A 24,503-nucleotide genomic window follows, 5' to 3' on the forward strand; every position below is an offset into this window, starting at 1 on the left:
TTGGGCCTGGGATAATGAACTGGTCTTCTTGGTAGCTCATTTGGCAAGCCAGAAGAACATGGTTGAGGACACCCTCATCAGTCAGTAAGTGGCTACAAATGGAAGGGGCACCAGGAGATGATATTTTGTGAATGGGGATTGAGGAGAATGGGAATTTCACTGCTCAACCTCTTTAGCATAATTCCGAACAAGAAATGTCATCGGTCCTGCTCCAAGGGGTTTCTCTACAAGGCGGGTTTGGGGTGAGGCACTAGTAGTGGCTTGGGAGTTTGCTCTGGTGAATGCCTCCTCCCATTCCACTTGTGCTGAGGTGGATTAGGATCGGCCTTGTGATTCCCGATTGGGAAAGGACAGGCTACTCAGTCCGGCTTTATTTTGTGATCTTCCCTTAAGTGACGTGAGATTTAAGGTAAGGAATGGTTTATGTTCAGACTTTGGGTGGAATGCTCTATTAGAAGAAAGCATGTCAACGTTCAGGCCTTGCCCCTAGAAGTCAGATATCAAAATTGGATCCTTTCAGAAAACATTATGGGGGAAGCCATGCTTTTTGTCCTTAAACCTGCTAGTAAATCCATTTGTTTGTGGGTGGAAGACTCTGGCTGACAGTAACCAGTGATCAAATGGCTTGCACCACAGTAGTAGTTATTTACTTTTTGCTGTCCTTTGCTAATGAAGGATTTGTCCTTGACCCTGTTCAAGGCTATTTGATGACTTATGTGTTTTTAAGAGAACGTTGGCATAAGCCTTCTTTTTCACCATTCTGACGACGGTGTCATTTTTAAAGGTGCTTAACTATTATTGCTACTCCCTGTTGGGATTTGACATTCTCGGTTTTAATGTCTCCCCCTGTGGTAAGTGACCATGAAGTTTGTTTTTGTTAGCGATAACGTTGGCCAAATGTGTGAATGGACTTCAAACCTTTCTCATGCTCAGTTTCTAGTTTTGCTTTCTAAAGAAAGGGTCACTTTGAGGATTGTCAAAATGCCACTTTGTGCAGCAGGTTAATCTTCCAGTTTTCTTTCTGCATTCTCCTAAAACAGACGTGCACTCCCCAGTTGTTGCCTAAGAGAGTTCTTGGTTTCTGCATTTCCAGGACTATGGAGTTCAGAGCTGATTGTCAGTGGATAATTGACTTTTCTAGTCCAAACAAAGTAAAAGGAATCACAGATCACATTTGCCATTGATTAGAGCCTTACATTAAGCTGTTACTAGTTGGCACATAAGGTTGTGCTTGCAGACGTTCAAGCTCCTTTTCCCTGGTAGTGACTATGGCTTTGGCAGTTGACCATGTATCCAAGCATTGTCCCCTCTTTGGGCTTTCTTTTCTGCTACAGTTTCCGGTTCTTTGCATTCTGACCTCCTTACTAATGTTAATTCTTTTGTAGTCTTTTGAGATGAGGAATCTGTGTGAGGAAACTATCCATTTGAAGAGCAAGTTACTTACCTTGATTGTATTTGTTCTGATGGCTGCAGTATTCCCGGTCAACCTTCCTTCCACCACCGCGGTCTGATTGCTCGTCACCTATTGTAGCAGTTCTGCATTCATCATGATGCAACACTTGAGACTCTGGACCTATTGAATTCACAATATACAGGAAAATGACATGGTGCGCGGCTTTTGAAACCAGAAGGGTCTGCAGCAATCCTGGAAAGAGGGGAATGGCCAGACGGCATGTGCCATGCATTTGTGATTCAACATAACATTAATTGAATATTGTACATGTATCACCTACTTGTATAACAGACGCACTTAAAAGATAACCTGCAGAGGAATGGTTGAATAAAGTGTTTATATTGACCTGAGCAAAACGTGGTGGGCAGGTGTCCTCTCGTCACTGAAGATTTCTCAATATTGTATCACATTTTTCCAACTGTAGAGAAATTATTTACAGCTTTGAGCTCACGAAGTTGCGCTATCCACAAGCAGCTTGTGAGAAATCCTGAAGGTGTCTGACCCGCTCCTGAGACAAACTCCAACAGTTCAGCAGAGCCGGTGAATTTGAGAAGACAGATAGTAGAACCAAACTGTGCTGTGCCCAAAGTTGCAGACGGCAACCTTGTTGAACAAAGGAATTGTGTAATTGAACTTTAAAGAAACCCTAGTAAAAGGTTCAGAAGCAGTGGTCAGGCGTCACAGGGGCGCTCATTCGAAGGACTCTGACTGAAGCCCTTTTGGGTTGTGGTGTTTTTGTTGAAACTACAAATTCTAAGAGGCCTTAGGAGAGGCTAGTGTGAAAGTGGTCCTACGAGGGTCGAGCAAAACCCCTCGTAAACTCAAGTCTTTGGCACATGGGAGAAAACTGATTGAACTGTGAAGCTGACAAATGTGAACCGGATAGAGGGATGCCTGTGAATTGAAGGTAAATAGTGATATACCAGTAAACATTGCGACAAGTGTGAACCCGGCTGAGGGATGTCCACAATGGAAAGTTGGTTTAAAAGACATTGAAATTGATGATGGATGTGAACCCGATTGAGGGAGGCTAACGTTGCAAGACGGATCAGAGCCTGGCTGAGGGAGATCCAAGGGGCGAGGAGCAATCGCCCAACGTGAAAGATTACTAAAGGAACTTTTGTTTATTGTTTTGGTACAGCAGGCCTTCTAAGGCAAAAGACTTTTGCAGGAAAAAGTCATTGCCATGGAAGGTCCTGGCATCATTGAAAGGAACTGCTCATACTGGTGAGGCCCAGGAGTGTGCTGTGCTCAAAGGTCCTGCTTTGTCTTGTGCTAAAAACGTGGGGAAGGGAGACCTAGCCATGCCATCTTGACTTATTAGTTGGTGAACACTTCTTTATTTTCTTGAACATTATCCCACACTATTCTGTTACTTAGTTGTAAGGCTTGGCAGTAGTCTGTTTAGTATAGGCCCTTTTTATTTTGACAAGACTCCACCAGGACTGCCTTATTATTTGATGGTTGTAGCTTGCTCCCATCTTAAGTGTTGTTCTCACCCATTATACAGTTTAATAAACATCCTTGAACTGTGATCACGTGTCTGTTTTTACTGTTGCCACCATGAGTTCCTTACAAACTTTACTAAATGAAATAAAAAAGTGGAACACACGTACGAACATGTCCTAACTCATTTCACACAGTAAATGTACTTTCCCACTTCTTTTAGGTGTTCACCTTTACTACGTTGGAGGGGAAGTATATGCTGAATGTCTCAGTGACAGTAGTATTTTTGTACAAAGTCGGAATTGCAACTTCCACCACGGCTTCCATCCCACCACTGTGTGCAAGATCCCAAGTGGCTGCAGTCTAAAGATTTTTAACAATCAAGAATTTGCGCAGCTCCTCGCTCAATCTGTGAATCATGGCTTTGAAACAGTCTACGAACTTACAAAAATGTGCACTATTCGTATGAGCTTTGTTAAGGTAAGTGAACTTGTAGGATGTTTCCTTTTTGTACATGTATACATATCTTTTAAAAACATTCACTAATAGAGATTATTGTAGGTGGATCTTATAATTGACTAGTGAAACCCTGCAGTGTACTCCTATGCCTTTGAACAAAAAAGGTATTTTGAGAATGCCTTTGAACAAAAAAGGTATTTTGAGAAAAGTCAGTCTTACACCACCTGCAAATTAAAAGCATGCTACTGATGTGTATTGTACTACTAGGGCCCAACTCTTATGTTTTTTAATTGGCCTACATAACGAGTAGAAAAATAATTTCACTGTTTCCGTTCCGATTGCACTGGCCCACTAGATTAAAATATCACTGATCACATGAATCCAATTTAATTGTATTTTGTTAATTATTGTTTCAATAATTAAGAGTGACAGTTTTTAATTAAACTATTTCTTCCAGACCGCCTCAGTGCATGCCAAAGTTAACTTCTCTCAAACACCTCTCCCAACATAGAGATCTTTTTTTGTTAAATTATGGTTTTTAAAACCTTCTTTACACAAGCTTTTTTCTCTGTAAACATATCATTTATTAACTGTATAGCCACTAGCAATATACAATTCATGATCACTGATGAAGACACTAAAGGTTTGGCATGTCTAACACTGCATACTTCCAACCATTCACCCCATCCTTAAAATTACAACATTTACACTCTCCTGCCAGAAATTGAAATCTCTTAACGAATGTGTTTCTTCATGGGCATTTACTATGCCAAATGGGTGAAGGAGTTTGTGCTGTGACAAAATAAATGGACAGAATACCCACCAGCTTTAGTCCTTTCATTGTTGTGCTCTTTGTGAAGAACCAGGAATGAACCACGGACACATAGACCTATGATTTTGACCATAAACTTTTATTAACAAAAGAAAAGGGGATTAGGGAAATAGCTCTGTCCCTGCTCTAAGAGGGCTTCCCCTACCTCAAACAAAACTAAGCATCTGTCCAGGTCAGAATGTCCAATGCAAGTTATCCGGTTTCCAAAGTACTATTCTGCATGCAAGCAGTTGCTATCTGGGAGTGGGTGTTGTCAGAGGGGATGTAGATCTCTGCGGTTCATCTCCCTGGAGACAGCATTGCAGAAGCAGACAAACTCAGCTGCCTGGGGTACAAGTGGGAATTACACATCGACTCCTTGTTACCACTTTGGCATAGGTGGGGGTTTCTGGATCAGAACTCCAAATGCCCCCTCTTTGCGTTGTGGGCGTGGCAAGGTCAGGGGTCCCTGGGGGACGCATTCCAGCTATGGCACGTTCCAGCTTTGCAGACACGGCTGCAGATACTATGTGTTTCTCCAGCATGGGGTCGGGCATGGATTCACATGCTCATGAATATTCCCCGTCGTCAGGCTGGGAAATCCTCGGTAAAGAAAAAACCAGTATCAGTTTCGTTTCTGATCTGTCTTTCGTAGTAGTAACCAATCACTGGTCTCTGCGTCATACTGACCACAGCCAATGACTGCCCTCTACCTAAGCCCCGCCTTTGGCAGCCATCTTCAGATTTTTACCGCACGTTCATGTGTTGGGATCCTCGTGCTATTGCTCTCGAGCGTTAGTGCTATTTTTTCACGTTTTTTCTCAAAAACTTCGTTTTTTTCGGTCAAAAGAGCATCAAGCTCCACCGACTCTCCATCCGATCAACGGGGACCCGTGTCGGATTCGTCCACGCCCCTCAAGGGTGAAGATTCGTCGAGCTACGCTTTTGGAGGACTCCAGAAGTTTCTCAGGCCCATCTCGGTCATGGCCCAGGAGAAGGGAAGCTCGACGCCCGGAAAGCTGTTCAGGGTCTGCCCTGGATGCCAGCTGCAGAATGTCTTTAAGGAAGACGAACACTCCTTTTGTCTTTGCTGCCTACATGAGGACAAGACGCACGTGGAGAAGGACTGTGCGTTTTGCGGCAACATGTCGGAGCGGACCATGAAGGACCGCCATCAACGTCTCGCCAACTGGCTGGAAGGGAAGAGCCCGTCCGGCGAGAAGAAGAGGAAGAAATCCGAGCGGTCTTCTAAGACCTTTGAGGACGCCCCGGCGACGGGGGTCCAACAGAAGGCCAAGCACCGCGAGTCCGCTGGCACGGGAGCGCCGAACGGTCGGGCTCTACGGGCGCCAGGCAGGGCGCACCCTCCCCGGCACCATCAACCACGAGCCAACGCTCTGGGTCGGGTAAGCGGAAGGCCGAGCACCCGGCGAAGCTCCTGGAGAGGCCCCGGTCGAGCTCGAAGGCGGAGGGGGAGCGAGGCAGTGTCCCCCCCCTCCCCCCTCAAGGAGAAGGCGGTGAGCGCACCTAAGGTGGTGAAAGCCTTAATCCATCCGGCCAAGGCCTCTATCGAGACAGTCGCGGCGGCCCTGGCTCAGCCTGTGGAGGCTACACCAGTGGTGGCGACCTCGGGGCTCAGAGTCTCCCTGCCACCGCGGAGGGAGTCCTCTTTTATGCCCATCGACAGGACCCCTGTGAAACCTCCGACGGAGAAGAAAAAGGGGGGGCAGGAGGTCTTCGTGGATTCGGCCTCAACTTCTGAGGAAGAACCGATCGAGGTCTTAAGCCACAGCGTTGGCGTGGAAGAAGACCAGCCCGTCGGGAGGGATCCCGACGCAGGAGACAACATCGTCGAGGGTATCGACGGGGCCCCTGACTGCCCGTCGGATTCCCCTCTGCCAGTGCCGCAAGACAACTCGGCGGCCATTTTGTTGGCTATACAGTCCTTATGCTCAGAGATAAGGACGAGACTGCCGTTACCAGTGGAGGAACCACTCCCGTCGGGGGACCCGGAACCAGGCCCTTCGGGCAGCCCCCCTCCTAAGAAAAGAAGGATTCACCCTCCACCTCCTTTTCAGCCATCGCGCCCCGTTCAGCCCTCCTCCCCGTCCACGACTCGAGGGGATGATACGGGGACTAACACGGCCGCGACGGGTATGGACGACGAGGTGTAAGACGAGGATCTGCCGTCGTCTCCTCCCACCCGGGCTTCCCCGCCCGACGAGATTGGATCTTTTCACTCCATGATCACCAGGGCATCCGAGCTCTTCCAGCTCTGCCCAGAGGAGAAGAAGGAAGGTTTCCTTTATCAGCGGCGCGAGGCCAATAGGAAGACGGTCCTCGCGGTACCTCTACTGGACGATATTTGGGATGAGGGCCTAGCCCTCCTCAAGAACCCATCCACGACGCCGGCTAGAAGAGACCGGTACGAGAAGAAGTACCAGGTCCCAGACGCGGCCCCCTTGTGCCTCCGGGCACAGCCTACCCCGGACTCTGTCGTCTCCGCGGCGGCCAGGAAGAAAGCAGGGGGGGTGCGGCCTCCACGTCGACTTCCCCGCCGGACGGCAAGGGAAAGAAATTGGACACGATGGGGCGCAGGGTTATCTCGTCTGCAGCGACGACGATTAAGGCGGCTAACGCCTTGGCTATCGTAGCCCGCTACGACAGGGAGCTGTGGTACAAACTGGCTCCCCTGCTGGACTTCCTACCGGACGACAAGAGGGTGGATGCCCTGGAGATCTTGCAGGAAGGTGAGGTGGCGTCGGACCACGCCATCACGATTGCGACGGACATCGCCGACACTGGATTTCGCCAGTTGGGCAAAGGCGTGTGCCTTAGGCGGCGTGGATGGCTCAAGGCTACTGACTTCCGTCAAGATGTACAGACCAGAGTCCTGGACATGCCGTTCGATGGGAACAACCTGTTTGGGAAAACGGTGGACGATTCCCTTCAAGCCATTAAAGCGGACACGGAGACGGCCCGGGCGCTCTGGGTTCTCCAGCAACAGCGGCCGCCCTTTTGGAGCGGCGGAGGCAAGGGTGCCTCCAAAGGTTCCGGCGGCGGATTTTCCACCTACCATCAAGCGGCCCGTTCGTCGTCTCAGGAAGCTTACAGGGGACGAGGCAAGTCAGGCGGACCCCGCCGTCGTCGCCAAGGAGGTCAAGGCGGCAAAGCCTCATCTAAGCAGGATTGAACCGGCCGTGGGGTCAGGCCCCCACCGAAGCACCCCGGTGGGAGGCTGGCTGGCGAGCTTAGTCAGCGTGTGGGAGTCCATCTCCACCGACCGTTGGGTGCTGGACGCCCTAGCCCAGGGCCACGCGCTCGAATTTCAAAGAAGGTGCCCGCGCGTCCCCCCTGTGGCTAGGAAAGAGCTTCACGTCCCTCAGCTTCTCCGGGAGGTAAAGGCGATGCTCAGGAAGGGCGCCATCGAACTCGTCCCAAAGAGGCTTCGGGGCTCCGGAGTTTACTCAAGATACTTCCTCGTGAAGAAGACGACGGGAGGATGGCGCCCCATCCTAGACCTACGACGGCTGAACAAGTTCATCAAGGCACAGAAGTTCCGGATGGTCACCCTCCAGCACGTCCTGGGGCAGCTGGAGGATGCCTACTTCCATATTCCCATCCTAAAGGGGCACCGAAAATTTCTCAGGTTCGTGGTCCACGGGCATCACTATCAGTTCAGAGCCCTTCCCTTCGGTCTACGGTCGGCTCCCAGGGTATTCACCAAGTGCCTTGCACCAGTGGCGGCGCAGCTGCGCCGAGAGGGGATCCACGTCTACCCCTACCTGGACGACTGGCTCATCCGAGCCAAGACGAGGGAGCTCGCCGTGAAGCACACGGCAAGGACCGTCCAACTTCTCACAGACCTGGGATTCTCCGTGAACTACGCCAAGTCCCACCTGGTACCCGCGCAAGACGCACTGTTTCTGGGAGCGAAGCTCGACAGTGTCCCTTCTGGGCCTCCCCATCGGAGGAAAGGACCAGGGCCATCCTGGGCAAGGTACAGCGGATGTTGGTTGCCGACGCGGCCAAGGTGAGGTCCATCAAGTCCCTCCTCGGAATGATGTCTTCTTGCGTCTACCTCATTCCCATGTGCAGGCTCCGGATGCGCCCGTTGCAGGAGTTCCTGGACGCGCGCTGGATCCAAACGACGGGCGACTTCGAGGAGAGGATCACACTCGACGAGAGTTTCCGACGAGCGATCCGGTGGTGGGGCACCCGCGCGCATCTGACGGCGGGCATGGACTTCCAGGCCAACAGGAGACAGTGACCACGGATGCCTCCCTGGAAGGGTGGGGAGCGCACACCGAAAATCTGCACGCGAGAGGCCTTTGGCTCCCGACGGAGAAGTCCCTCCATATCAACGTCCTGGAGCTCCGTGCAGTGTTTTGGGCCCTCAGATCCTTCCTTCCGTCCCTCAAGGGCAAGGTGGTGAGGATCTTCACCGACAACACCACCACCATGTTTTACATCAGGAAACAGGGCGGAACCAGGTCCCCAGCACTGTCCAAGGAGGCGCAGGACCTGTGGCATTGGGCCGTCGCCCAAAGGATGTTTCTGGTGCCGTTTCATCTGGCAGGGATAAAAAAACACCATCGCCGACTCACTCAGCAGGGAGCTGCGCTCGTGCCACGAGTGGGAACTACGGCAGGATATAGTGGATCGCCTCTTCCGACGGTGGGGCACACCCCAGATCGACCTGTTCGCGACGGCGACGAACTCCAAGTGCCGGAGGTTCGCCAGCAGGTTTCCCCAGCCGAGGAGCATGGGCGATGCTTTCTCGTTCCCCTGGGAAGGCCTGTTCCTATACGCGTTCCCTCCACTGCCACTGCTGATCCGGCTCATCAACCAGCTCAAGAGGTCACGGTGCAGGATGATCCTCGTCGCACCTGCGTGGCCGAGGCAGATATGGTTCCTGGACCTTCTGGACTTGTCAGCGTCCCCGTCAATCAAGCTGCCAGTGGACGCGGATCTGCTCTCCAGGGAAGGAGGCGCCATCCTCCACCACGACCCGAAGTCGCTGAACTTGCAGGCCTGGCTCCTGCAGCGCTAGAGTGTGGAGGATACGACATACCGGCCGACTGCAGAGAGGTTCTTGCAAAGGCCACAGCGTCCTCGACTCTTAAATGCTACGGACACAAATGGAAAAAGTTCTCTGTCTGGTACCACGCACAGAAGATTAACCCTCTAAGGATTACGGCTCCCCAAGTACTGCCGTACCTGTTGACGCTGGCCAAGGCTGGACTGGCACACGCGTCCATCAAGATTCATCTTGCTGCGATCTCCCGATACACCAGAACCACGGGGCGGACGTCCTTGTGGTCTCATCGTCTGGTGAAAGAGTTCATGAAGGGACTGTTCAGATCGTTCCCGCCGGTGAAGGCTCCGGCCCCGGCGTGGGAGCTCAACGTGGTGCTGACCAAGCTCATGGGACCTCCGTTCGAGCCTCTGCACTCGGCCCCGTTGAAGTTCCTGTCGTGGAAAACAGCGTTTCTTGTGGCCATCACCTCCGCACGACGAGTGGGAGAGATCCAGGCCCTATCTTGCAAGCCACCATACTTGACTTTTCACGACACGAGGGTGGTGCTCAGGACGCACCCCTCCTTCATGCCCAAGGTGCCGTCGGACTTCCACCTCAACGAACCCTTGGTGTTGCCTGTGTTTTTCCTGTCGCCTTCGTCGCCGGCTGAGAGGACTTTGCACTCGCTTGATGTGGCTAGAGCGGTGAAGTTCTACGTGGACCGCACGAAGTGTTTTCGGAAGAGGTCACAACTCTTTGTGAACTTTGGACCTGTCAATCAGGGGAAGGCTCTCTCGAAGGCTTCCATTTCCAGATGGCTCTCCGGCTGTATCATGTACTGTCATCGGTTGGCAAACCGACCGCTGCCTGGCCGTCCGAGAGCCCATTCCACCAGAGCGATCGCAGCTACCACGGCGTTCCTATCTGGTGTGCCCCCTGCTGGACACATGCAGGGCTGCTACGTGGAGGTCGACGCACACCTTCATGAAATTCTACTGCGTCGATCGGGATTCCAGGGAGGAGTCCAGGGTCGACCAAGCAGTCCTGCGCAACCTGTCGCCTGAGGTGAGCCTGGTGACGAGGTAAGATTGCTTAATGTTGAGCCTTTGCCACCTCCCGTGGTTGTGCATGTGTGTACTGCTATGTATTCTTTATTCATGAGCATGTGAATCCATGCCAGACCCCATGCTGGAGAAGGAACAAGTTACTTACCTGTAACTGTTGTTCTCCAGCATGGGTCTGGCATGGATTCACATGCGAACCCTCCCGCCTACCCCTCTGCGGCTCTTCACTTGGTCATACTGCCACTTCACGTGCTTCCAAATCTGAAGATGGCTGCCAGAGGCGGGGCTTAGGTAGAGGGCAGTCATTGGCTGTGGTCAGTATGACGCAGAGACCAGTGATTGGTTACTACTACGAAAGACAGATCAGAAACTAAACTGATACTGGTTTTTTCTTTACCGAGGATTCCCAGCCTGACGGGGAATATTCATGAGCATGTGAATCCATGCCAGACCCATGCTGGAGAACAACAGTTACAGGTAAGTAACTTGTTCCTTACCCTGTTGCCCTGCCGCGGCAACTTCCTTTGCAATTCTGCTGCATTTGTGACCCTCTTGCCCCTGAGGCCTGCTGCAGTGAAACTGGGTCGATTCATCCACCCGGAGCGGAGAAATCGCCGCTGTCCCGTTTGGGAATCATTGCTGTATCTCTGGAACTAAAAGGTGCCAAGACGTCCATTTTGCCACATTCTAACCTGCAAGCAAAGTGGACTGACTGTTTGGATCCGCTTGCGTCGGGGACCGGTGAGTACTCAATACTCCAACCGGTGGCCCCTAGCGCAAGGGCCCAGTTTTATGCATGAGTGGCCCCTGAGGGCCCCTCTCCTTTCCACTGCTATTGTGAAATAGCGACTCCATCCCAAACTCTCAAACTGCCTCTGCCTTCAAGTGGAGGTCCTACTTGAATGGTGGGAACTTGTTCTGCATCGCCTCATGCACCTTCCCGAGCTGCTAGAGACCCCTGAAGAGACCCCATTCTGCCCATTGGCACAACTGCGTGCGCTTGCATTGGATGTACTATTGAGCACAAGACTCCCCTCTTCTTTGGGCTTGGACTGCCTCTTAGTTTGAGAATACACCAATGTTGAACTGGGCCTAAATATTACCTGCACTGCCCGTCTCCTTCCCATCTAGGTTGTCGACATATTTCGTGCAGTTAACCCTTTAGACCCCAATGGTCTTGTATATATTATGTATGGATTGTGATGTGTTGGTTTACTTAGTGTTACTGTAATTCGTTAGCTATGGTCTATGGTACAAAGGCCTTGTAATAAATGTGTCTATTTTTGATATAACACCTGTCTGGAGTAATTTGTAAGTGTCCTTGCTCTGTGTGCTCATTGAGGCCTTTCAGTCACCCTCATCCCTCCTGAGACTTGGTCTTGACCGCCTGCCAAAGCTACCTTGATTGGTCTGGCTTGTCCAGAGGTTACCCTGTTCCAAGAAACTAGGCTGGCCTTCTGAACTTCTGCCCTCCAGGTCAGAGTTTAGAAATCCATCTTATCACCGGCGATCATGCGTCGAAAGACGCTTCGGCCTGGCCCTTTCCAATAACTCCAAAATGACAGAGCTCATAAAAAGCATGTCCCGACACACTCCTCGTCCAAAACATAGAAAAACACAACATCTTAGACGCCCCTACTCAGTAAATCCCCTATTTCAAAGGCTAAAGAACCTTCTGTCTCTAGTGACACCCTTTCATGGGCAATGCAGCACAAACAACCCCTTACATCAGAAAGTATCTCTAGCCCTGTTCCCACAGGTTTTCCACGCTCCACCCAATGGACCCCTGAACAATTCAACAAAGTAATGCAGAGAATGTCATGCTTTGTTGACTTTTTAGATCGTCACCCTGATCAACTGTCCATCCTCCAAGGGCCCTCACAAGGGGAAGCAGCCAAGAACCAGCATTCTGCCAAAAGATCACGACTAGACACTGCCCAGCCAAGTACTTCACAGAACATGCCTGAAGCCTTATACTACATTGACACTTCAGGCTCTCGCGACCCTGGTTCAGTAGCAGACCAAGGGGACCTAGATGACACAGACTAGTGTTAGGATGATGTCTACATCATACAATCTCCTGACCATCGTGATCAACCTGTGGCTGACTCCCCTGTGGATAATCCGCTGCAGTATAATGAGCTCCTTTTAAAGGCTGTCGAACATTTTAAGATCGATACCCAAGGGGCACAAGTCGACAAGGACTTTGTAGAGGACATCCTTGGGGATAAGAGGTCTGCAGCACAGTGTATACCACCCTGCAGTCCATCCAAAAGTGCATTCAGCCTTCATTACTTACCCCCAACCTTACGAGGGCAGTTAACCCCCGTACTGAAAAGATGTTCAGACCAGCCCCCTCCGTCCCATTATATATTTTGTGCCTTGAAACGCTTCTGTGTAGGTGCACTATAAATAAAATGTATCATACATCAGGGGTCAATCAAAGCCAGACTCTCTCGTAACTACCACAAGAAAGAGAGCGGGCAAGCCCTTAGCCTGTGCTGAAGCCCCTCCTGACAAAGAGAGCAAACAAATATATACACTGGGCAGGAAAGTAGCTTCCTTGGCTGCATACCAAGTAAGGATAGCTAATAACACACTCTTGGCAAGTTACAACTGCCACAAATGGGACGAGCTCTCACAAAAAATCGACTCTGTCCCAGAGCCCCTTAAAACACAGCTTTTAAAAACAGTGCTGAGGGTAAGCAGGTGGCAAATTGCATCTTGAAGAATAATCTGGATGCAGCAGATAATGCAGGCCGTATAGTAGCTGAGGGTACTCTCATTAAGCGCCATGCTTGGCTAAGACAATCTGGCTTTAAGCTGCAAACTCGAGCTGCCCTGCTGAATATGCCATTGAACCAAACACCTTATTTGGGAAAGCAGTTGAGGACACACTGAAAAGTGCTAAAGAAGAGTACCACCCTCAAGTCCCTGGGACAGCTTACTAACAAACCTTTTGTGCAGAGGCGCGCATTTATCACACACCTCTTTCGAGGACAAAACTTCCAGCAGTCCTCTAACTATAGTCTGGGTGGACAAAATTCATCTTGGGGTTCCTCGCAGGGGCAGTCCTCTCAGAACATTTTTCAAAGGGGGCGCAGAAGGTCTAGGAGTGGAGGCAGAGCCTTCTCCACCAGAGCTTCCACCCCAGGTCCCCGCCCATGCTTCTCCAGTAGGATGTTGCATTTGTCATTTTACCCACGCATGGGAGAGGATCACGACGGACCTGCTGTTGCATAGAACTCATACAGAAACCATCCAACCGCCCGCCAAGACAAACAACACAGGAGGAACAGTGGATTATTGTAATTCTATGCGTGTAGCTCGGCCCCTCTTTTCCATCGCCTGCTGCTCCTTCAAAAATACGCTACTCGCCTATGTACCTGTACCTGTACCCCTTATGGTGCCCATGTATCCCCGATTCTCTGGTCCTTGCGCTGGCTCCCGGTTCTCCAACAGGTTTGTTTTAATTCATTGGTGATTGTTCACCAGGCTTTTTATGGCACAGGTGCCGAGTATCTCCAAGATAAATTTCATCTCTGCACACCCGCTCGGGATTTACGGTCTAAGGGTTCCTGCCTTCTGGTTGTGCCCCATTACCAGTTAGAGCGGATGGGGGGCCGCTCCTTTTCAGGGGCTACCAATAATCTCTTGACCTTTCGTCGCTTGCTAAAAACGTATCCGTTCTATACTTTCTCAGGATATCTGGTTAGCTCTCTGTTCCCTCCGGCTTCTTCTCATCACCAAGATGCCTTGCCGACCGTGCGCTCTACAAAAATAATTAACATAACAAATTAACAGTGCATTCTGCTGGAAGAGGTCAAAGCACTACTGGAAAAGGATGCTATAGAGATCGTCCCGGCAAACCAGGTAAACAAGGGTATCTATTCAATGTACTTTCTTGTGCCAAAGAAAGACCTTACAATGCGCCCTGTCCTAGACCTGTGCCCTGCACACGTGTCAAGCCACAAAGGTTTTGCATGACAACGCTAAAAGAAGTAATCCCACTGCTTAAACAAGGGGACTACATGACAACATGGGATATGAAAGATGCATATTTCAATGTTCCCAGGGCACAGAGAATTCCTGCGCCTCAAAATAGCAAATCAACACTACCAATCCAAGGTGCTCGCTTTCGGCATAGCCTCAACTCTAAAGGTATTCACCAAGGTATTGGCGGTAGTGGCGGCTCACTTACGCAGACAATTGCAGTGTTCCCTTATCTGGACGACTGGCTGATAACTGGGAATCCCTCCAAATTTGCAAGCAAAATGCCCAAAGAACAATCAGCCTTCTGTTCCAATTGTGATTTTCAATGAACGAGAAAAAAAAATCAACCCTTGTTCCAAGCCAAACGAAGCAGTTCCTAGGAGCTATCATAAAGACAAGAGGGGCTAGTCTTCTCCCTCAAACGAAAGAGATCAAAACATACAGCTGAAAATAACCGTATGCAAGGCAATGCGCCTGCACTGAATGATGTCTTCATGCCTTTATCTAGTTCCCAGCCAAATAAAACAATTTATGGGAGCCATTTTAAAAACAAAAGGAACTGGCTTTCCTGTCAAATGAGTACAAAACATGTTGCACGTACCTCATTACAAGGCTGGTCGCCAGATAACTATACGCAAAGCAATGCGCTTGCTTGTTATGGTGGCCTCATGCATTCACTTGGTTCCACACGCACAGTTGCGCATGTGCCCAATTCAGGAATGGTTAGCAAAACAGTGGTCTTGGGAAAGAGGTCAGAGGGACGATGTAGTGGTTGTTTCGATATCCCTAGTACAAGCACTTCACTGGTGGTCAAAGGAAAATCTGTTAAAATGGAAACCCTTTCACGATCCTACAATCCAACCGATAATTACAACAGACTCCTCACTCTCTGGATGGAGAGCCCATTCACCACACAGCCCATGGCCCGTGGATGGTACGACGTTGTTTTGTTGCGGGATGTTTTTTTGCTGGTTTTTTTACTGCAAATTTTTCCGGAAAAACCCATCAAATTTTTTTGAAAGTGGGGGGGGGGGAGGGGGGGATGGGGTGCCAATTCCCCCCCCCCCCCCCCCCCCCCCACCCCCCCTAAAAAAAAATCTGAGTTTTTCCAAGGAAAAAAAATCGCGGTTAAAGACCCCGCGAAAAAACATCCTGCGATGAAATGACGTGGAACCCCGTGGACACGGATCACAACCCAAAACCACATCAACCTTCTAGAACTACTAGCGGTACTCAAAGCCCTTCAAGCTTTCCAACTGCATCTAAAAGGCCAAACGGTGCAAGTACTCAGACGACACCACTGCCACGTTCTACATAAACAAGCAGGGAGACAGGCACACTCCAGGTTTGTCCCGGCTATCCCAGAAAATTTGGAAGTGGGCACTCAAGCAGAACATGTTCCTAGTGTCTCAACACATTCCAGCGAAACTATTCTCTAGCAGACTCTCTAAGCAGAGATCCTCTACCCGAGGACCACGAGTCGCAACTCAACAGAGAAATTCTAGACCATGTCTTCTCCCTTTATACTTGTTCGCCACAAGTCTAAACGCAAATGCCCAGACTTGCATCCAGGTTTCCCCCAACCCAGATCCAAGGGGGAATGCCCTGTGGATGAGCTGGTTAGGGAAATTTGCTTAGGCTTTTCCACTGACACTGCGGCTGAGCAGGATAGTGCACAAGATGCACCAGGAACAAGCAAATCTAATCCTGGTTGCTCCTATGTGGGCGAGACAACCTTGGTTTCCACATCTGCTCAAACTGGCGAAGTGCGAACCAATCATGCTCCTGTGACCCCACAACATGCTGTCCCAGCAAGGGGGAGGAGACAACATTCCACCCACATCTTCAGTCTGTGAACTTGGCAGCTTGGCTCCAGAAGTCATAGAATATGGGCAGTTTATCAAACGTGTATGGAAATCCTCAAGAGGGCACACAAACCTAACACCAGGCACTGCTACTTCAACAAATGATTTGTAATATGGGGCTGATCAAAGGATGTGAACCCTGTTGAGTGTACTCCTTCACACATTCTTCACTACATGCTCCACTTACTAGACTCTGGCCTAGTATATAACTGTAAGGTTCACTGTGCGGCTCTGTCCGCATACACCACTTCACAAAACAAGGTGTCCAGGTGGAAAGTTCCTGTTAAGGCTTTCATGGAAGGTGTAAAGAGACATTACCCACCCCCCATTTTCCAACCCGCCTCCAAGTTGGGATCTTAATGTTGTACTGTCAAAGCTCATGGGTCCTCCCTTCGAGCCTTTGCACAAACCAGTCTAACAGACAAAACAGCTTTTTTGGTAGCCATCACCTCAATACGAAGGATTAGTGAGCTACAAGCTTTCAGTGCAAGAACCTTGTTAGGTACAAAGAGGTACCTAAATTCATATCGAAGTTCCATGTTCACCAATCCATTGAACTACCCGCTTTCTTTCAAAATCCATCAAACTCAGCTGAGAAAAACCGCCATATGTTGGATGTAAGGAGGACGGTTTTGTACTATGTAAACAAAACAAAACCGCTAAGAAAAACGGATCAATCATTTGTCTCCATAGCACCTGGCAGGGAAGGTGATCACGTTTCAAAGAACACCATCTCCAGGTGGATAGTGAAATGCATACACCTCTGCTATTCCCCCCATCAAAGAAAACTCTGCCTTTCACACCAAGAGCTCACACTACTAGAGGTACAGGAGCTACTTGGGCTTTTATTGCAAACGTCCAACTCAACGCCATTTGCAAGGCAGCTACATTGAGTTCCATACATACCCTTGTTCAGCATTACTACATTGACACACATTCTAGAGCAGATTCACAGGTGGGACAAGCATTAAAACCGTTAAGCCTACTGACCCTGTAGAGAACGGTAATATGAACGAGTCTTGTGAGGCTTCAGACGTAACGGCATATGTTGGCTCAAAGTCATTTATAGAAGGGAGGTTTGCGCATGAAAATGATCCTAATGAGAGGAGGAGCCTGAGGTCGTTCGATGTTGGTGAAATAGCCATGGCTAAAATGGGCACTACACTGGCACTGGTTGATTTAGTGCCTCCCTGCTTTGTTAATGAGGATTATAAAGAGATGCAAGAGAGGGAACCAATATTATCAAGGCATGAAATCACTGTCTGTGGGGAAAATTATGCATTTCTGGAGGATGTTTATGCGCCCTGACTCCCCGTAATATGCATGAGTGAATTCACCTGAAAATCCTCTAAAACAAAGAGCAGGGATGTCCTCAAATTTAAACCGGAGTAGCCTAGAATGGCAGCATTCTGCTTTAGCCGCCAGACCTTCGAGATATCGCAAATATTAAGAACACAATTGATGGACAGAGAAGGATTACCAATGCTAATAAGACTGACTCGACACCAGTGATAAAGAATAAAAATCACGGAAAATATTGAAGCGGAAAGAAGGATGACAACGCCTTAGTTTAAGGATAAGATGATCTCAATACTGGTAGATCCTAATCTTACTCCCCCCAAAAAAATGTGGAAGATAATGAACCAGCATTGGAGACATTTGATCATTATAGTCCTATTCTCTGGGAGGGAAGGGAAGGAATGGAAGCGGACGGATCTCGAATAGGTCTTCTTCGGGATCTGAATCTGAGGGGATCAGTGCACTCTTTTAATAGGATGTCAAATGAGTATCAACAGGCGATGCCGCCTTTGGAATATATGCAGAATATTATCATTTCAGGCTTGTCAGTGGCGCTAAACCCTTTCATCAAACTATATGAGACTATGAATTAAACGATTAAAGATCAAGCAACCCTGCTAGCTATGGTTCATTCTAAATTGATATTTTTGGGGTCCTTTTCAGAAGCCGTTCAGAGTCGATTGGATAAAGACGCTGAATTATCAGCTCAGGGCAGGGGAGATTGGTCGATCTAACAAAAGAGGGCGTAGCTGACAAAACCAGCCTGATTACTTCTATCCTCGAGACTCAGAAATGGGTGACAGTGCCCCATGAGAATGGTCTGTTGACTAAAGAGCGAGCAACGATGCAAAAGATACCCCTGATCGATTCAAGGGTGCTTCAGAAGACTACTTTAATAGCACCAGGTGAAGTAAATGTACCGGGGAAGGGCTTTGTCTTGAAGGAAACAAGTTGTGAAGATAGGGTTGTGAGCCTACTGTGTAACCCTATAATAGCACAGCAGGCAGAGGTTGATCCTTGTCCAAAGCCTAAGGATTAAAATCCGAATTCAGATTACAGCAATATCGGAGGCTAACCTACGGTTGGGAGGGGACGAAGTGATGGATGAAGGGATGACTAGGAGTGATCCCACAGAAGGGGCTAATAATATTGTAGCCTGTTCAAAACCCTTAGAGATTTGAAAAAGGAAAGAAACAAAAAAGGTAGATGGAATCCTACAGAAGAAGCCAAAAAAATCAGCAGTGCTCCAATAAAGCTAAATCTAATGGATCGAGGGCATGCCTGCGCAACCGGACAACCCCTCCACCTGTGAGAATGAAACGGTCTAGACTGGTGAAAGGGAAGAAACTGTCATTCCAGTTGAGGCAACAAGACCTGCTACTATCAACAGGATGAAGAAGGTGATGTGGTTGATGAGGAGACACTTTGCTGTTTTGATCGATCAACCTATCCAGAGGAGATAAACTATGATGGTGAAGTGGTCTATAAACTGCCCTATTGTGAGGAGGTTCATAATTTGACAATTACCCGATGGTTGAAAATAATCCATTGCACTATAGGGCCAGGCATATCGCTCCCAAAATAGGAACCGAAAGCGAAATGGAATGCTGCGACTTCTGTATGTTAGAGGAAACAAGGCAAAGGGTGATGGCAAAAGTAACATCAGAAAAGAGGTTTGATTTTGAAACAAAACCAACATCTCCCTAGTCCTGATAAGAACCTTCTATTAACAGAATGTTGTGCCGATCCCGATATATGGTGCGGAAAGTACGCAGAATATGGCCAAGAACCTTTGGGAGGTTATGGAAGGGTACTATTGGAAAAGAGTACTCAGTCTCCTGCAATCCCTTCCAAATGCGTTGATTAGATTTGAGTTGGGGTTACAGTCGATGCATTCCATAATAAAATGGAAGATGCTTGCATTTTATGGGAAAAGCATGGACAAGGAGGTGCATCCCCCATTTGAAATAATAAAAAATAGAGAGAAATTGGATATAGATGGTTATCTGATACCTGGAAATATAGCTGTAACATATGATTAAAGGAACTGGATCTCTTAGACAAAGTATTAATGATAATGCCGGGAAAAGTTAAAAGGCAAATAATGTTTTAAGACTGGATAGACACCCAGGCAAAAAGGTCAAAGTATAAGCTTGCCCTAAATGTAGGGTTTGAAGGCAGTGGAATTAATCATCTTGCTGTGTCTTTGATTAAGTTTCCTTGCCCTTAGTATCGTAACCCCTTAAAGTTTAGATTGAATATTCTGCCGACAAGAGGTTCTTGATTCTAGAAGGCAGTTGGTGACTTGGGCCCGGAGCTTAGGTTTTGTGGCCAGATGGCCATGGTTGAATCTTTGGAGCATTTGGTTATAGAATGGAATTCCTTAAAAACGATAAGGATGAAATGTATGAGTGATACTACTAAGGGCTTCAAGTCACTATCACCGAAGGAATGGTGGAATATGCTTTTAATATGTGAGAATAAATCAACCATTTTAGGGGTAATGAAATTTATGGAAGAGGTGTTGCAAATATTACATTGTGTGGGGGCGATATGAAGATCAGACACCCTAGCTATGGCAATTGTAAGCTTGTTTTGTAACACTCTTGTTTGTTTTTTCCTTCTCCTTTTTAATGTATTTAAGATTGATGTATTGTTTGAGAGGAAGATGAAATGTGATTTAAAGATTATGGATTTAATGTATGAAAGGTTTGAAATAAACCAAACATAACACATTTAGCCTCCATAGAAAACACAATTACAGTACATCCCTCCTGGATGCAGAGCAAGTGTACAGAAGATGTATGAAAAAACATAGAGGGCTGACTATTCCTTTAACAGTTGGGAACAACATTTTGTTTTTGCAAAAACCTTTCTTTTTTTAACCCATCAATGCAGAGAGTCCCCTGACATCCAAGATGCAATTCAAGTAGTTCCTTAAGGAGGTGATGTAACCTTTGCAACCTACAGTACTCCGTCCTCAGGCAAGCCTTTCTAATTCAGAAGGCAATTATCCATGCAGAAAGACAAACAACATGTTACTTTTCAGTCAATTGTTTTATAGTTTGTGATGACAATATTAAGTGCCCCACCTAGAAAAACCAAGTGTGTGCACACTTTTACCCTACCTCCTTTGCTTCGAAGAATGAGGAATGGACTCCCCGCTGAGTGGAAAATGCTATACCAGTTCAGTGTTTCTTTAGTTCCCCATTAAGAGAAAGAGAGAGTAAAGACCATTAGGGAATTGTTGATTCATCACTGCAAACTAATCTACTAAGGGAAAAACAGTTCCGTCTTTGCCGGCTGTCGGCATATCTTTTGTTAACCTTGCTAAATATACCTTGAAATTAATTTCAGATTTGCATTTAATGCAACACTTTCTGATGCCTGAAATGTTTTGCCATTGTTCATTCTCGGATCATATCTTTATTCACCAAGTTATTATTCGAAGGCTATCCACCTTTTTGCAATTAAATGTTTTGCATAGCGCCTATCAATGTCGTTTATAGTAGTGTTCCATTTTGAGTTGTGGCTTTTAGTTGGCGTTAAGGAGCCACCTATAAGCCCAAAGTATTGCATTCTAGTACAGCTAGAGAGAAAGGGCATATGAGAAGGGACACAAAGCTTTTAGGTGTTTGGTTATTTACCCACCCTTTGCCTGCCCATGGCCATGCTAATCCATATGGCCACACAGTTCCTGCACATCTGCCAGAAACACACACTCCTGGGATGTCTGAGCTAGCTTTATCAAGCTGTGCTATCCAACTTTGTGCTTCAAGTGTTTGCCAGTGTTTTTTCGAAGCAGTATTCTGAGTTAATTACTTAATTGGAGCTGTAAACACACTACTGGTGTAATAAAAATGTCTTAACCATGTCTGCTGCAAGACACACTAAGCACTATGCGTGTTCATCACTTAAGTCCTGTTAAATACAATCATTGGCAAAGCTAACAGTTTTGGCTTATCTATAAATATTAGGCTTTTGCCAGGAACTGCTTTTGTGTACCCATGTACTCGCACCATTTCAGAGCTGCTGTCTTCAATGGCCAGTTAACACCACTGCAGCGGTACGTGGCAAATGCCTTTCCCAACCTACACAAAAGCCAAAACCGCTGGCATTGCCAATGCCTGTTTGATATTTCTGGGAGATTAGAGCTCTGAGCAGCAACCAACACAAGGCAGAATTCAGTGCCCCAATATTGTCACTACTGGATTTAACAGGAGCAGTATATGTGCTTTGGGAGCCAGTTTTTTTTAAATTACATGTGGAACTTGATGCAAATTTAACAAAGCAGCATCTGAATGACATCCGAAAGAGTGTACAGCTGAGATTTAATAATAGTGGTTATGTTCTCTATCTGGACACCAGCTAAACGGTTCAGGATGGGTTTATCAGGAATGGCATGTGTTGGAAGTGGTTCTTGGTACTTGTTAACATATGCTCTGTGCATTTGGAAAAATTACAAATTTGGATCAATTTGATACTTAAATCCAGGCTGATTTACACCGCCTTTCTATTCTTCTTGGGCTACTTGCATGTAAGTGGGTGCTAAGCACTGAAATTCGAGGCAGCCCCACCCCCCCAGCCGTGAGTTGACAAATGCCTAGAAGTTGGGTGCTCTGGCGAAGCTTCAGAAACTAATTTGTGAGAGTGAACAACTAAGAAAAGTTTGTCATATGGTCAAAACCCTTGGATTGTACTTGTGCAGAGAAATGCTTCATGTAAACCTATGTAAATAAGTTGAAACAATACATGGGTATCATTTCCCATTGTTCTTCCGGTCCAAGTCTTTGGCTTATCCTCTTTTTAACACATTAATCTGTCCTTGCTGTTTGCTAGGTTGACTTTGCAGTTGGTGCCTACATTGTATTTGCTAGAGGCATTATTGTACTTGCTGATCATGAAGTATGGTTGAAGTAATCTTCTCTGTGTGATGCTCTAACCGCATCTTTTATTGTGTGCAATTTTATAGTCTGGATTTTGTTTAAATCAATTTCTTTAAAAGTTGCCCTCATGGTGGTGAACAATTGTATATTTTTATTAGTATGTGAACAGCCCTATCCCATGCTACCGTACTCCTTTCCCTATAATTGACAGGACACGCTCACCTGCCGTGGTAAGTGGCCATAACATTTGAACAACAAACATTATTGTAAATGTCAAAGACATGCACTCCACCCATGCTGGCGCCTGTGCCCAATCCTGCATGCACTTTGGTGTGCCTTCAGATGTTTTATTTTTTGCCCCGTATACAATGGTTTGTATGGTTGCACTTGTTATCTTGTGTTCTCCTGAGCTCAAGCAGAATTTGCCCAATTGTTTTATTTCTTATTTCTTCAGCAGGAGGCCCTCCTTTCAGGCAACCTCTCTAGCATGTTCCTGGAATCCTGCCTGTGTGACAGTTGACATGCTTTAAATTAATACTGGTCACAATAATTGAAGCAGCCTTCTCAAGTTTGTTACTGTGGTCCTTTGGGCCTAATCACATATACTACTATACTTGGTTTTGTGGGATATATTGACCCACTCAACAGTATTTCCTTATATCACCAAGCTGCATTTGCGCAGAAACAGCAAAATGGCTGTGCTGGCTCCTGTGAGCGCCATGGACTCAAAACTGCGTTTTGCAGCAACAAAAAGATGGCTGCACCTTCTTGCCAAGCATAAATTGGGCAGGATGGAACAAGGGGACACGCAGAAATAGATGCCAGTGTGTTCTGGCATATACAAAAGGAAGAAAGTGAAAAGGCAGCACTGCTTTGCTGAAAACCCCAAAATCCCCATTGAAAAGGACACTTTTTCACCTTAAAAAAAGAAAAAATGCTGCTATGGCGCTAATTCCGTCTGTTCTTTCTTAAACCACTGAGTTCAATAAGGCCCTCCCATGCCCAGGATATCTCATTGTGCTTCAGCAAAACCAGGCATGATTTCTGAAGGACAGGCCCTGTCAAACCAACTTTGAGAAAAATCAACAAGGAGCTTCATTTTTCCCCGCACGGGAAAACGCGTTCATTTCTTTAAAAATGTATCAAAGCTCAGTAGTTCAAAAGAGACTCCAGCTATCTGAGCCATGTCAGTTTCAATGCCTCTGTGCTTCCGACAAAACCCCTTGCACGCAGAAAAATAACCATGGCTGTATGACAGAGTGGGAATCTGATGGAGATGAAAAAACGAATGTAAAAGGAAATGTCAGATGTGCACCACATGTACAAAATGGGCTTTGCAAAACTAAAGGAGAAAAATGCCAGTTTAAAAAGTAAACTGTTGAATGAGAGCCTGCCATTACCTAGCAATGTGAAGGGGTTTGTGGCTGGTGAAAATACATACATGGGCTATTTTATTCCACAGGCTTGTTTTTAATTCCGGACCAAATATCAGAAAATAAAGGTTATAAACCGCTGTGGCTGGATTTGCAAGCTGTCAAAAACAGGTTATTCCAGTTGGCAGAGTTAAAGCCTCCCCCTAGGAAGGGAGCCACACCATAAACTCTCAGCAGAGACTAACACCCCACTGATAATTACAGGGTGGGAAAGAATCTAGTCTAGGCTGAGCCCACTGACAATGACATTTCCAGGACAAGGACATGCAAGAAGAAAGTCGCACGTTATTGTGATTTCTACAGGAGGCTTCAGAGGAGATCTCCATGACGGCCCTGCCCCTTAGGGGGGTAGCTTGCAAGCTATGACCAACTATGGCAGACAAAGGATTGCCATTTGCTTCCAGAGACCATTTCATAAATAAACTTTAAGAACCTTTATCTCTGCAGCAAGATTTTGTAAAAATGTAACCATTTCACAGTTTAAAAGTGATTTTATGGGCTTTCTTTTAAGACATGGTAGAATTCACTGACATGTTGGGGACAGAAATAGCAAAGTATTGCGGATTACAAGGAAAGCATCCATGTTGTAAATGCACATTTTTGTACATACATCCCTTATAATAATCCACACCCATGTATAAAGTTTTAGAATTTTGAGTAATATAAATCCCATTCAAAAGCGTGAAAAACTGGTATAACTGTGAAACAAGTTCTCACAAACTGGAGGATTGGACTGCTATGTGCTGCATAAACTATGTAACCTGCTTATGTAAG

General features: G+C 47.3%; 1 protein-coding gene across 2 annotated transcripts in view; it reads left to right on the top strand.

The window, feature by feature from the left end:
* The window catches only part of SMAD1 (SMAD family member 1), a 540,132-nt gene that overhangs the window by 507,717 nt on the left and 7,912 nt on the right, over positions 1 to 24,503 (top strand). For both annotated transcript variants that reach the window (XM_069631222.1, XM_069631223.1), the window contains one exon: positions 3,123 to 3,379. In XM_069631222.1, coding sequence (XP_069487323.1) covers positions 3,123 to 3,379 — 257 coding nt within the window. The remainder of the gene's footprint in view (positions 1 to 3,122; positions 3,380 to 24,503) is intronic.

Source organism: Ambystoma mexicanum, chromosome 6q (genome assembly GCF_040938575.1).
Source record: "Ambystoma mexicanum isolate Mex_15411 chromosome 6q, UKY_AmexF1_1, whole genome shotgun sequence".
NCBI classification, from domain to species: domain Eukaryota; kingdom Metazoa; phylum Chordata; class Amphibia; order Caudata; family Ambystomatidae; genus Ambystoma; species Ambystoma mexicanum.